Genomic DNA, 15,763 nt, shown 5'->3' with positions numbered 1-15,763 from the left:
GCCATGTGTTTTGATTGGTAGCCGGTGGCCGGCGCTGTAGAATATAAAACGTACGCTCTGGAGGTCATTGAATTACTATTGCTAGCGTACTTAATTGCTGAGGTCCGGTTTTTTTATAATTTTTTAAAGATATTTTACAAAACCCAACATCCTCTGCGCGAGACTGCTCAGTCTAAATTTCCGATACCCCTTGTAATAGTCATATAAAATGGTGCAATACGCAATAATGGGATTTATAGTTAGGTATCGTGGTGTCAGATGAGATAACAGTCACATTAAAAAATTTTTTTCTATATAATTTTATGATAGGAGGCCATTACAATCCAACCTTTGTATTTTGATAATATTTTACTTACCTACTTTATTAATTTAAAGATCAAAAGATCCTTTGACAAGGGTTATAAATATAAAAATGAAATGAAACACAGTTTTGTTCAATAAATGTGTATTTTATAATTTTCCATGCAAATAATATAGGTATTCGGAATTACATTCAACAAATTGGATGCAACATTGGTTTTCCATCAAGAGCTTGTAGTATGTTTTGTGACGATAGTTTTGCCATCGCGTCACGAGTTTCCACTGTTGCACTGCCCAGATGTGGAATTATTACTAAAAATAATGGTTATATTAGTTTTATATACTGTTACTAACAATTATATGGATGAGAATCTGAATGAAATAAATTATATTAATATAAAAATTTACAATTTCTTCCAGAATTTTCAAATCAACATTACAAATTATAATTTAGGATCAGCTCTGCTACCTAACATTTTACTTTAATAGTATATATTTTTTTCCCGCGGCTTCGCACACTTGGTCAATGGAATTTATTATGGGAATCAGATATTTCATTCCATTAAAAAGTAACCTATATCACTAACTAGCGGCTCGCATCCTAACTTACTATCACCAGATAATAAGCGTAATTGATAAGATCGCTCAGTTACGACATGATAAATAAACAGACTTTCTTATTAATAATATAATATTAGCAGATTACTTCTACGACTATACTGAATATTTCCTAGTAAATACATATAATAATTAATAATACTTACAACAATTAGGCAATGATACAAGAGGATGGTCCTTAGGAATAGGTTCTGGCGTGGTGACGTCCAAACCGGCCGCGAAGATACGACCCTCTTTCAAAGCGTCGTACAAAGCGTCTTGGTCTATAATACCTGTGAATTTTATTATATTTTTAGCTAATTTTTATTTTTATGATAAGTAATGTACCTATATTATAAATGTCGATGAATGTGATATACACGTGGTTTACACTCACAAATCCAAAGTAAAAATATTTGTTAAGCCTTACGTTTGCAGGTATAATACCCAGGATAATTTAGAAAAATATTCTTATCAATAGAAAACCATATAAGTAATAGTAAGTACTTATATTATTTCTGAAACAGATGCAAGTGGGCAGTGGCTCGCAATTGATGATTAGGTCAATACAAAATTTTATTGAACTTTATCAGTTCAGTTCAGTTATTGAGATTTCAGACTGTTCATTTGCCTTTTTTGCTCTGAAATCTTCATCTAACGACGCTATGAATATACATATCTCAAACTCTATATTTTATGAAGACCCGCATAGTTCCCGTTCTCGTGGTATCCAAATTCTTTCTCAGGTCTGAAACTATCTTTGTACAAAATTTCATACAAATCGGTTCAGTAGTTTATGCGTGAATAGACTGATAAACAGACGAACAGACAAAGTTACTTTTCCATTTACATATACATATTAGTAGGGATACTAACCTCCTCTACCGATGTTAACGATGACAGAAGTATCTTTCATTAATTTTATAGTTTCTTTATTAATAAGGTGTTTAGTCTCTTCAGTTAAAGGGCAACAGAGGACCACATAGTCGCTTTCTTTTAATAATTGTTCTATTGGTACCCTTTCAGCTCCTAAAGCTTTCGCTGGAAAATGAAAACAGGTCAGTATGCGTAGACGGAAGGGTACGTAAGTAGAAAAAATTCAACCCATGTTTATACATAGTTTTTTGCTGTGTAAATACTACCTAAATTCCAAAAAATATTTTCAAAATAAAAATAACAATAGGTAGGTATAAATTTGTGTATTTTTTTGCAATTGCTGCTACTAATCTTTCTACTTCCAATCTTACAGAATCTGGTTGCAAGAATAAAAATTCGATCACGAGGCGGGACTCGAACCCGCATTCTTTCACGCCAATCCGGGGCGGACGCTTGACCTGGTTGCAAGAAGCTGGTTGCAAATTACTTTAAGAAGAGACAGTTTGATCACATTTACACACTCTTCCTATTACTATACCTTCTGGTTTATCACTACGTCCAGAATAGATAAACCTCCCCACATCAAAGCCCTTCAAGCGTCTAACAACAGCTTGCCCGATGCCTCCAAGGCCAACAATACCAACAGTTGTACCGTTTATGTGACGACTTAAGTTCCATTGGACACCGTATTTCCATTCGCCACTGTTTAATAGAAAAACATTAATTGTGATTAAGTAGGTATAAATGTAGCCAAAGGAAGAGATGCTGAACCAAATAATATAGTATAGTATATATAGTATATAGTATGCGTATATAGTATGATATAATAATATAGTATGCTCAGGAAAATATATTATATAGGATACCATTAAGTATAAGTATTAATAAAAAATAAAAAAAATATTGATAAGAGTTAAATGCTAATTGGAAAAAATGCGAGCAAAGAAGCGAGCGGAAAGTGTAATAATTTTAATTTCTTATTAAATTTACTACTAAAACTCAATTATTATCCTAGGCAGAGGCAGACGCTTATGCTATTGCAGACGAGTCAAACTGATTTGTTTTCCTGGTAACTCTACAATAAAATTTCAATGAAAGGATCAATTCAACTTATATTCACTTTTTTCATACCTTTCCACCTCCCGAATACCAGGCTTAAAGCTCCTAGCTGCAGCTATCAGCAATCCCACAGTGATATCAGCCACAGCATTGTCGAGCACTTCGGGAGTATTGCCCAACGGTATACCGCGCTTTGCAACTTCGGCTATATCTATGTGATCTACACCAGATGCCATGGTTGTTATGGCTTCTAGCTGTGGACCTGGAAAGGAGATTTTTTTTAATTAAGTGCTTATTTTGACAGAAGTTATATTATAAAAATAAAAAAAGATAATTTATTATAAATAAGAATATTGTTGAGAACTTAGATGGTGGAGATAGTTGGAAAGGGAACAAGGAATCTTTTATTAATGGACAGCCAAGCCTAGTTTTGACCTAATATTAAAATATAAATTATATTTGCGGTATTTGCCTATATCACTATTAACTTTTTGTCCTCGATAATAATAACAACCATAGATTACCATACCATTAAAAAAGACTCTAAATTTTACTAGACAATAAATTAAAGGTATTGCTTTTGCTTATCCATGTTTTGGTAATGTGTGGTTTGGAGTTTCATGATTTATTTCAAAATAATAATTACTGATTATTACCAGCTAGGTCCAATAATTCCTTGTTGAGACGATGCTTCGTGTTCCATATCAAGGCGTGATTTCCCGCAATATTTTTCTTTATTTCTGGCAACATCTCTGGTTGGTAGTCTAAATATGGTAGCACTGTCACCTGTAGTCTAGAAACAAAAATAATCCATACTAATATTATAAATGCGAAAGTAACTCTGTCTGTCTGTCTGTTACTCAATCACGCCTTAACTACTGAACCAATTTGCATGAAATTTGGTATAGAGATATTTTGATACCCGAGAAAGGACATAGGATAGGTTTTATCCCGGAAATCCTACGGGAACGGGTTTTTCTTTGGAAACGCGGGCGAAGCTGCGGGCGGAAAGCTAGTATTATATAATAGTAATTAGCTGAGCCCGCAGTTTCAGAAGAAATCATATTTCATTTATTCAAAATTTTCATTACTACTCCCTTCCTATTGGTCAGTGCAATATTATTACAGCTTTCCTATCCAACACAGAAATATTAGGTACTTAACTTTTCAATTTGAACCAAGTGGTAATTTCCTGATTACCGCTTTCAACTGAACAAAAACTTTTCAGTGTTATGGTAGCATAGAGATAGATGATGCAATATTATGAACAAATACAATTTTATAGCAGAAAGTAATATTGGCAAAGTATTGAGTAACAAATATATTATGCAGACGAATATTATTTTTAATAAAATTAAAATAAATTTACGGTACAAAAAACGAACAGTGACACTGTTACATAGAAATTATATAAGTATTAGGAAGTGATAAAAAATTAATAAATAATTAAGTAAATCTTACAGGTAACAATGTTTACGGTGCAATTTTTTGTGTTTTTTTTTGTTATAATTCTTTTGTAAAAATAAATATGACTTACTTATCCTTTAATAAATCCAATCCAGCCTTCGGGAACGTCTTGTTTACAATCAAAACTTTTTTGAGAGACATTTTGATATATGATGCAAAATTTCTGTCCAGTTAGCAGCCGAAACTTCCCAAGTCAGCAGGCCAAATCATCTAGACGTTACATAGAAGTATTAAAGAATGTTGAACGAATTTGTAACGCAATCGAAGGATTAGGTATTTATCAAGACACTATCATACAATAAAATGTAAAAATTGTTAAAATAAATCGTACTTACGGAATTTTAATATTACTTATTCAAGTGGGTTAAGATAAAAATAGTCAGGCGCATCCGCACATCACAGAAGCATTAATTAGATACCTACTTATAGTCATTATTATTAGAATTAAGTTTTATTGTTAAGATTAATAACACAAAATTACTGAAAAATAATTTATAGCTATTACTTACATTTTTAGCATATTATTTTCAATTTTAGTACTATTACGAATTATATGTATTAATTATTAAATATTAAAGTGGTAATCATTGTATGATTACAATAATTTCTAAAAATATTGTAAAGTAATAACCAAATCTTTGTTTTTATGAAAGTTATTAAATACAACTTACGTGTCCTAATTTACAAGACCAACAGTGTATTGAACGCTAGAGAGAATGAGATAGCGTATCTAATCGCAAAGTCTCTTTGAAGCGGCCCCCGGACGTCATTTGGCTATACAAACGTAATCCCGGAATCTTTTGTCATATGTTAGTACATTTCAATGCCTCAGTTTTCATTCAATTTCTCAGTTTTTGCGATATTTTTATATGTTTTTGAAGTGAAACTTTTTTATCGGGGTTGGAAAAAAATTTAGTGTAACATTTTTTCGTTAGGGGAGAGGGGGGCACATTTGAACACTTTTTAAATAAAAATTTTTTTGTCCCGTATGGTATGACCAATCAAGATTTATTTTATTTTAATATAAGATATGGGGCTTATACTACATAAAAAAAAATTATATTTAGTTATTTTGACTTGCTATAGTTACACAGTATCAATTTTTAAAAAACTCGATTTTGTTCAAATGTGCCCCGCGAATGGGGCACATTTGAAACCCCTAGGGGCAGTTTTGAAAAACTGGAATAAAATGGAAACCATGTAACTTAGAACATAATCAACAATATATTTATGTTATTTGTAGCTAATATTATGATAGTATACTGTCATTTATGTCTTACAATAACTATTAATTAAATAAACTTATATAAAACTCATAACAGCCTGGGGCAGTCTTGAACAAAGAACACGTTATTTTAACCGAGATCAAATTGGACATTGCGAAACAATATTAAAAATATTATTCATAAGTAACTTAGCAAATATGACATTTTAAAAACGCTTAAATCTATAATAAACAATCATGACAACTAAATGACCACAAAATATAATTATTAAAAATGCAAGCCACATCAATACTTTAATTTAGTTAATACTACCAAAATATTGGACTTTGAAATAAATTTAAATATAAATATGAGATAGGTTAAAGTACCTAACCCATCTTAAATTTACTGAAGTCAAAATTAAAAGTTAATAAAGCAGCTGTTCGTGAAGTTCCTCCAGTAGGGCATGGCTTCGGAAGTTTCTTTACAACATCCGTGATAGGCACAAAAGATTGATCTTCTTTTTCAGGGAAAAAGAATTTATAACAGAACTTCTTTTTCATGAAAGAAACTAAAAACATATTTCCATCTTTTCTTTTTATAATAGCCATAGTTCATACTGGACATTTTCAAAAAGTAACCTTCCAGCATACGCTCCTCATCATTGGTAAAAATTTGATGCGTAGTGTGTTTGCTGCTATAGTTTTCATTTTTTGGCGTTATGTTTTCCTTAAATTTTTTAACTCTATAAAATAAAGTTGACGGTTTTATGTTAAATATCGTAGCAGCGGTCCTCAACTTCATGCCATCATTGACAACATATGAAACAGCTCGTTGGGCATCTTCTTCGATCACATCACTTTCTTTTTTCTTTTTATAATTTCTTACCATTATGACTGTAAAGTAAAGACAGTAAAAAATGTAATTACTTACTTAGTAAAAGGGTCAGCTTTACATGTATATGTGTATGGGGCAGTTTTGAACATTTTATTCAAAAGTGCCCCAGTTATTTTGATCAAATCTGCCCCAATACCAACCTTCACAAATAAAAAATTTTGGACGTGAAAGTAACTTGTGTTCAATGATCTCATATTTGTAAATACTTTGTCTGTAATACGTGAAACACTATAAAATAATAACAACTCGAATATAATACTTACGTTTTCAGTAATTTGCATTTAACCAAAAAAATATTTGTTTACTTTCGTCTCCGTCAAAGTAACCGGCAATATTTTCGCAAAATGACACTGACATAGACGTTAGTTGACAACTGACAGATGTGTAGTTCGGTGTTACCAGTATTAAAAAGGTGATGGAGGTCGAAAACAGTAAAGGATGCGTTCATAAATCGAATAATTCAAAACTGCCCCTGTTCTCAACTGCCCCCTCTCCCCTACGCGTGACATTTTTCCGTTACGCGCCATCTTATTCTTATCCCTACCACGCGTGATTCGACGTATTTCTGTAAAGTTGCATATAGTAAATTATTTTTTTGAAAAATCAAATTAACACATTTTTATTAAACGTAGTGCCTAAATACCTAAATTTTTGAAAAAGAGGCAGCAGATATGGCATTTTAACAACTTTAGACGTGCAAATATATAATTATATATATTTTTTTTTTTGCAAAAAAACCTTATAGTATTTAAATTAATTACATTGACATAATTAAAAATTAAAATACACATTCACGTTTTTATCCCCCGGCATAGATGTACGGAATCCAGTGTCGCGAGTCCAACTCACACTTATAAGTTTTTTATTATTATAATAATTATTATGTACCAGTATGTACCTAACTAAAAGCTAATTAACGAAAAAGTAATGTCATAGTATTATAATATTATCTGTGGTATGTAATACTATCGGTGAAAATGAAATCGAAATTTGAATTTGAAATTTGAAAAAATAATTCCCGCGATTAGATGAGATTCAAACAAACAAAAATATCTTCAGATTATATTATTGCTGTAGTATAAATGTAATGCATTTGTATTAATATTAATTCAATTTCACTTACCCAAAAATTTATTTAAGATGATTAACAGCTGACAAGTTGTACATAGGAGCAGCTCAAAAGTTAGGTTATTTAACACATTACATAACAGATTTAAATACCTACAGTCACATGAATTCATAATAAGAGCATGACTCACAAATTCAGAATTATAAGAATTTTTACGTACCCTAAACAGCGAATTTCAATATAATTAAAAAAAATCCTTTACCGTTGTGTAGTAAAAACTTGTTAATCAACATTTTTAATTTTACCAATAGGTACCTATTTACGCCCTATTTATATGTTTTTTCTTTTTTTTTTGTTAATACGATTATTATATTTCTCTTGTAAAAATATTTATCTGTTTTTCATATCTGTACAGGAAAATTAGAATATTTAGAATTTAATAGAAGAAATAATATAGAAATATATATATACCATATTTTACCTACTGAAATTAAAATTTAGAAAATCTAGGGTTGAATTGAATTTCTCTAAAAGCTGCCATCTAGCGACAAGTAGCAGTAACTGGACGTCGTGTAGTATTCATAATGTTTCATTCAGTTAAAATAATGTACTCTGTGGTTTCATTGTTTATGAAAATATCGGATAGATGGCGTACCTCCATCAATTGAGTACAATTTCGATTTAATAGACTATGTAAAAAAATAATTTACTGTTGATTAAATTATTTAAAAATGTTAATTAAAGTTTTAGAAAATAATATTAATAACTAGGTATTATTTTCGGAATACTTTCAATTTCGTTCGTTCAATCAATGAATCAAAAATTCTTTAGTGTGCACTACAGAGACAATTGTACCTACTGTGGTTGACACAAATAGGAATACCTATACATTTATTCATTTGAATATTTATAAAAAAATCTGAAAAAAAACAACTGCCTAAACACCAAGTTATATTATACATAAAAGATGCACGAGTACGAAGTAAAATATCAATTTAAGCCTTGCTGAGATATTTTCGACACTGCGCACTGTGGGAAAAACTTTGAAAATAAACACAACAAACCAAAAGCGATGTCCATAAATGAATTCAGTTTATAAATCAAGTCCAAAATCGTCTCGAAAATACATAAAGCCATAATGGTAAGTGCGGGAGCTTGGATTTTGAAATCTTTATCAATTACGACAACTTTTACCAAATCTTACTATAGTAGAAGTTAAATATCCATAAGTTTTTTGTGTATTGGAACTTGCTCACTTGAACAACTATATATTGTATGTTTATAATATGTATAATTTAGCTTTCATTATGATCATGTAGGGTTTTGAAAAAAAGCTTGGTACTGAAACTCTAAGTACCTACATTTAATCAGTTGTGCTTTTCAAGAGAAGCTTAACTATCTAATCTCTAGGTAAAGTAATCTAAGTCTCTAAATAAATTAGATATCTTGAATCCTTCATCAATGACGTTCGCGTTACAACAAACTTTTTAGTTTTTTTGACGTGACAACGTCTTATAATTCGATAGAGCCGGCTGCACGCACGAAAAAACATGACTCATGCGGCGTTACCTCGCTCTGAGGCGTTCCATGACGTAAGGCTTGAAGTGCAAGCGAGAGCGCGGAACGAGCGACAAAGACGCACAATCGAACGTTGTCACGTTCAACTATCGTCAGTAAACCGTCTTTACAGACAACCAATTTTTTAACGAATCCTAAATATTTACACTTTTACATAATTCTTGTCTAACAATATAAAAAAAAATATTCACTATTCTGCTATTCCGTCTTTATTAAATTGTAGCACGTCATTGATCAACTTTTTTGGAGACAAGCCTGAAATAATTGTAGGAATGTAGAAAAATAAAAAGTACAAGATTCCGCGCAAATCTATTTAAGCCCTGTTTACTTGCAATGTATCAACAATCATCGTCGTACTAATTGGCAATTATGATTAAATAAACCATACATAAAGTAAATATCAACAGACACATGTCATTAAAATTAACTCTCCCTATGTAGGTTTCATATTTTCATACTTTTGAACTGTTACTTTTAATTCCAAGATCCCTTATCAATAGATAACTTTTAAAAGTTCCAGATAGCCAAATTATTGGATACGGCATACGCATATAAATGTGATCAACGTCTACGCCACCTGATATGTTTTTTAGATACAGGTGTTATTTAGGGGCTTGCAAAATGGCGGGTTTGTTCCGCTTTGTACTTAATACACGTTAATAAAATAATAAGACGATGGTTAGTAATAGTATGGTTGATGACATATCAATTTGTTTTTGCTTATATTTACGTGAAGAATTAAAAAACGATACGATTATCAGAAGCAGCAAAATATTTTAATAGTTACAAACATTTAAATAGTAAACTAAGTGACATTTAGTTGTTTTTTTTTGTTTTAGAATGGCTTAGAACTTTAGAAGTTTGTTGAAATTACAAAAGCTTCACAAGAAAGAATAACATAACACAACATAACACCAATAGAAATGATAAAATACATCTCTGTCTATACAATTACAAAATATACATACTTAATACGTGTTAATAATTAATATTATCTAAGTACACAAAAATGATGAATGGTGATGATGATGATAAACGAAGTCAACCACTACCATTACAGTACTACCAACATATTATGTTTCACAAGGACACAGCTTGACTATGGCCTAGTTAGAGACTAGGAGAGCCCCAAGCGGAGTCCACCCGCGGAGGGTGGCACGTGCGCTCGCACCTTGCCGCGGCCGCCCGCGACAGGTGAAGCGCGGTTCTATTCGGAAAACGGAAATTCCGCATGCTGCCCGTGTCTGTTACAATTACCTACAAATGCGTCCTTTGTTTGAAACTTTGAACGCACGCGATCCTCTTTTAAACGGGTTCGAGAGAACAGATGATACCTACGTTTAGAAATAGGTCACGTCTAAGAGATTTCATGGTGAATTTCGCGTAGCAAAATATATTATGCTCCAAAGAGCATCGTCCATACCAGGGATGTTGCGAACATTCGCATCCGCATCCGCAAATGCGGAACTTCCGCATAAATTTGGACATCTGCATCTGCATCCGCATCCGCATTGATCAGTGCGGATGTTCATGCGGATGTGAAAATCATGCAAGTAGCGACAAGAAAGAAATTGAGCGGGCCCGACGTTTGGCACATGCCGCTCGCACGTGACAATGACCAATGGGAGTGAAGGAATTAGTGACAAGTTTCGACACGTTTATTGTGGTGCATTTGTTTCTTGTGAATAAATCATTACGTGTTTGTTTGCGCTGTGTATGGTCTACTTATCGTATAAATATATAATATGTTGTTGTGATACAGTGATCATTGTGTATTAGATTCGTCGAGTGAAGACGAGAATACAGAAATGCCATAATTAGGAAGCATTGAAGCTGTACTTAAAAAGGAATTACATACTTGCTTACCGCACTAAAAAAAGAATAAATGTGGGTGAAAATCATCTAAATTGGTGGAGTGTTCATCGAGAGGAATTTAAGGTATTATCGCCGATAGTACGAAGATTTTTATCCTCTCCACCCCACCGGGCAGTGTTCCTAGCGGACAATTATTTAGTAGCGCGGGTTTAATTTACGAACCTTTGCGTAATTGCCTTGAATCAGAAAAGGCGGCAATACTACTGTTTATTGAGTATAATGCTCCTATTTTTAATTTTACTTACTAATATAAATACCAGTAGGCGTTTAACATAAAAATAAGTACTTCTCTTTGATTTGATTACAATAAAAAATGTAAATAATTAAGTTACCATTGTTTTAATTCTTCATTAATAGACTTTATTTACATAATATCTTGAACATCCGCATCCGCATCCGCATCCGCGGATGTCAGCCTTCAAAACTCCGCATCCGCATTCGCATCCGCGGATGTGAAAAAATCAGCATCCGCAACATCCCTGGTCCATACTCATGTTTGGATATTCGTGCTACGAATCTCGTAGCTAAATCAAGCCAAAACAAAAGCTATACGCAACGCAACGCCAATAACATGATCAAAACTTAAATATATAAACTATATTTTTAAGTTCATTCGTCATGTCCCCTGCGTGTTATATCTACAAACTAGCTGTTGCCCGCAGCTTCGCTTGCGTGGAAAAGATAGATTTTCATTGTATAAGTTTTCACCCCTATTTTACCCCTTGAGGGGATGAATTTTCTAAAATCCTTTCTTAAGGGACGCCTACGTTGTGACATCTACCTGCATGCCAATTTTCAGCCCGATACGTCCAGTGGTTTGGGCTGTGCGTTGATAGATCACTATATAAGTCACCTTTGAGTTTTATATAATATATAGATTACAATTTGATAGTTCTTTACTTAACCCCAAACAAATGAAAGGATAATCGGTAATCTCAGCACAGCTTTGGAACTCGGTTCAAGGAAACTCGCTCGTTGAGCGGGAGCTCTCGCAATGAAGTCGACAGTTTGGCGCCAACTACGCTCGATACCAACCCTGTGAAACTTATCTGTCACCTTTTTTTTATTTTTTTTTAAACTGTCTATAAGCCCTATGGTGTTTGCTTGCCTTTCCAATTTAGAAACGTACAACCAAATTATTAAAAAATGAATTAAAGACGATAAACTGAAAATGAACCACTACATAGAGGCGGGGCGGGGTCCTGACAGCGTCCCTCCGATATATCTTAATGAAACAGAGTTGGTTAATGTAAGTAAATTTAAATATTTGGGACATTTCGTTACCAGCACTCTGAGTGATGACGAGGATATAGAGAGGGAGAGAAGAAATCTATCAGTTAGGGCAAACATGATAATAAGAAGATTTAAAAAATGTAGTAGGAATGTCAAAAAGCTATTGTTCACAACCTATTGTCAGTCGTTTTATACAAGTAGCTTGTGGGTGAAGCATACACGAAAAACAATGAACACATTTAGAGTACAATACAATAATGCATTCAGGATGTTCATGGGATTGCCACGTTTTTGTAGTGCATCTCATATGTTTGTATTATACAGAGTAGATGATTTTTATGCTATATTAAGGAAAAAAATTTTTTCAATTAGGGATAGAATTAATAAAAATGATAATAGTATTTTAAAAGTTCTCAATAATGTACATAATTTTATCAATAAAAAATGGCTAATAACTCTAAAATCTAAAAATAAGTATATGTAGTTTTACTAACACTAGAATAAGTACTACTAACAATATATGGGCAATGCTGCCTGATATAAATAAAGAAATAAAAAAAAAAAAAAAATAGAATAAAATAAATTCGCTTTCCTTAAAACTACGCAACGGACTTTGATGCGGTTTTAATAAATATGTAGGGTGATTCTCTAGAAGGAAAGGAAAGAAGGAAGGGTTAGCCGGTAAGGCTTTAGACAAAGCGGGCGAAGCCAGCGGAAAGCTAGTATGATATAAATAAAATTTCAATAAAATACTAATAAAAATCATTCTTTATTTAATTTATGTTCAATTTTTCAAAGGTGCTGAGTATTTCTGCGCAGGGTTCGTTGATACTTATAATATATTTTATAATATCTTTAAAATTGCCTAATTGGCAAACACATAAAATTTTATTTTAATAATAATAAATATCATCAAAATTACTATAGCAAAAATCAATAGATTTAAATAGAAATGTTATTAAACTTTAAACTTAATTAGTCAAAACATCTGCACGGTATATACAATATATTATTAAAATAACGATTGACATTTAAATAGTTCACACGTCAAGTAAGTCGTTACTGCGGAATTACATCGGTGACATTTCAGCAAATAAACTTAGACAAATTGACATCGGGTCAGAGTTTATTGAACATTACGACTAATTTCTATTAAATTCGATTATTTAAAAACCGGCTTTATAGCTACTCAGATAAAATACGATTTAGATCTCCGATCCATTGATGTATTTAAGCGTTTTTCTAATGACGTAAAATATTTAGTCAAAATTTACAGTTATTGATTTTTGACAAAAACCAAAGCTCCATTTAGATAAATGCGTCCATTTTGAAATGGCAATAGGTTCGATTTTTAAAAATCAAACATGGCGTTTGACATTTAGTTTGAGTCGAAGGAACACACGTGTGCAGCCTTCTGTATATCGTTAGTTAGTTTTTATTATTTGTTCGCTCCTTTACAGTCACAAATTGTGTCAACAATTGGCGCAGATGTTGGCGTGAACAGTAAACTATTATAAATTGTCTGAACCAGGAAGCTAACAGCTTAGCTTTGGGGTGTAAGGCGTAAGCTCGCAATCAGATTATCAAAGTTATTTATAACGTATTTAAACTCTATAATCTATATGATACGAGCTTATTAATTTGTATTACCATAAAAACTCTACCCTCTCTAGTCTACATTATCTATAATTTACCATAACATAAGTATAAGTTTGCAAAATAAATAATAATACAAGTGCATAGTATGGGTCAAATTGTGAATACGAATAGCAACTTTCAAGTTGCAAGCCATGACCACAGCTTATTGGGATCTAACATCTGCATTCGCAATCTGCTAATCTAATATTATCACTCCATAGTATAAAACAAAGTCGTTTTCTCTGTCCGTATGTTCTTATATATGCTTAAATCTTTAAAACTACGCAACGGATTTTGATACGGTTTATGATACGTTTTATTTTAATAAATAGAGTGATTCAATAGGAAGGTTTTAGTATAAATTTTATCAGGTTTTAGAAAGCTAGTAAAATGCCTATATAATAAATCTTTTCATTGAGATGCGTGAATCACATAGGTATAAAGGGTAAATGTACTATTTAATTACTTACTAATATAAAAAAAATAACTGTTTGCTCTACAGTCTACAAGGTTATATTTTAGGCCATCTTCAATGAACCTACGGAAAGTTTTAAAAATTTCACAATAGTAGTGTAAAAAGTAAATTAATGACAACAACTTATTCGAAACAACACAGAAGAATTACAACCGGTACATAATTGGCCGTTACAATTTGCGGTGCGCATGAAAATTTGTGGAAATAATAGTTATTATTCAATTATCGTGTCGTCCGTGCAAGCAAATGAATTTGTTGTGAAGCGAAATATTCGGAAATTACCATTTATTGATGATTAAGATAATTCAGGTTTAATTAGCTTGGTGCATTCGCGGAAGCACAGCGGGGCCCGAATCACTTCGACCGCCATTTTGGCAAACATCTCAGTGCGGTCGTTGACTTTTAATTTATCACCATAAAACTATGGTGGTAGAAATTTACGTGTGTGGGTGTTTTTTTTAATAAGTAACTACTGTGATCAAAAATATTTTTATTAGCAGTGTTTATGATTCTGAACTTGGTAATTAATTTCATTCTTCCTAGTTCTAACTAACTCTACATCATTATTATGTCTACCGACTATTAAACATTATTTGCCTGTCTTTTAAAAATTATGCAATTGATATTGATTACGTAAATATATATTTTGTTTTGTTCTCTATTACGAATATTTTGCGTTTCGAGTGATTTTCCTTAGAATCAAAATTTTGTAGAGTTCACTACAAAATTTTCAGAATACCAAGTACCATTGATTGTTAGATTTGCCGCCAAGTCAAAAATTTTTAGGTGCATTTAGGTGTAAAACACAATTCCACCCACATACAGATATACATATAAGATGCCATTTTTCATACTGAGAAGAAGATATGACTCTACAATCAAAAGGTAGAGTCAGAGTCAAATAGTTAGTAAGATTTTTAAAGTGTTGTACAACTTTACTACCAATTAATATATATCTAGTTATATTTATATACTTACAGGATTTCCAGGTAAAAATGTTTTGATACTTATTTTAAGCTTTCGAATACTTAGTCTCGGTCCGGTCAAGATAGTTATGATCATATTTACATTATAATAAAATCTATTATAATATCGACTCATTACATATAACAAGTAATAAGCCCTAGCAAAATAGTTCTTCCTTCCCCTCGCAGAAAATCTTTTTTTCTTTTTTATTAGAATCTCAGTAACCAAACGCACATAGAATGCGTCGCGACACTGCGGCGCCTAACTGCAGCACACATCGCGTGCAATCTATACAAATACAGCACAGGATAAAAATATACGCGCGCTCTTTTTGCTCTGTGCTCACTTCTCTGTGCTCTAGAGTCTAGTCTATATATTTATGTCCTGTTGCATGTGGTGGAAATTATGGTGGAAAGAATCTTTTGAAAACTATTCAGGGATTAGCAGCTTATTTTTTAGAAATCTCGGTCCTATTTTTTATAATATTGTACATATTTTCTATTGCGTAGGTAGGTACTAGGTACCTTT

General features: G+C 32.2%; 1 protein-coding gene across 6 annotated transcripts; it reads right to left on the bottom strand.

Annotated features, from left to right (window-relative positions):
• Nucleotides 1–428: 428 nt before the first annotated feature.
• Nucleotides 429–15,475, bottom strand: LOC123698053 (glyoxylate reductase/hydroxypyruvate reductase-like). Of its 6 annotated transcripts, none has more exons than XM_045644642.1 (8): nt 15,248–15,475; nt 4,370–4,587; nt 3,489–3,625; nt 2,905–3,094; nt 2,312–2,475; nt 1,774–1,938; nt 1,065–1,190; nt 429–612 (listed from the first exon to the last, which is right to left on the bottom strand). In XM_045644642.1, exons 2-8 carry the CDS (start codon nt 4,438–4,440, stop codon nt 494–496), a joined length of 972 nt encoding a protein of 323 aa, XP_045500598.1. In that variant the 5' UTR covers nt 4,441–4,587; nt 15,248–15,475; the 3' UTR covers nt 429–493. The 6 variants fall into 6 exon arrangements, with proteins under 6 accessions (XP_045500598.1, XP_045500601.1, XP_045500597.1 ...); XM_045644645.1 differs by having other exon boundaries at nt 4,370–4,509; XM_045644641.1 differs by lacking the exon at nt 15,248–15,475 and adding an exon at nt 7,525–8,042.
• Nucleotides 15,476–15,763: the final 288 nt, after the last annotated feature.

This window comes from Colias croceus, chromosome 15, assembly GCF_905220415.1.
Source record: "Colias croceus chromosome 15, ilColCroc2.1".
Classification (NCBI taxonomy): Eukaryota; Metazoa; Arthropoda; class Insecta; order Lepidoptera; family Pieridae; genus Colias; species Colias croceus.
This window is presented reverse-complemented; position numbering and strand designations above follow the sequence as displayed.

Bases quoted from the DNA above. Each gene is read 5' to 3' on its own strand.
- LOC123698053 (XM_045644642.1), bottom strand. From the start codon at position 4,440: ATGTCTCTCAAAAAAGTTTTGATTGTAAACAAGACGTTCCCGAAGGCT. The intron at 3,095-3,488 runs GTAATAATCAGT...TCTCCTTTCCAG, and splicing joins GGAATTATTGGACCTAGCTG to GTCCACAGCTAGAAGCCATA. The intron at 1,191-1,773 runs GTTAGTATCCCT...TAAAATTCACAG, and splicing joins CGTTAACATCGGTAGAGGAG to GTATTATAGACCAAGACGCT.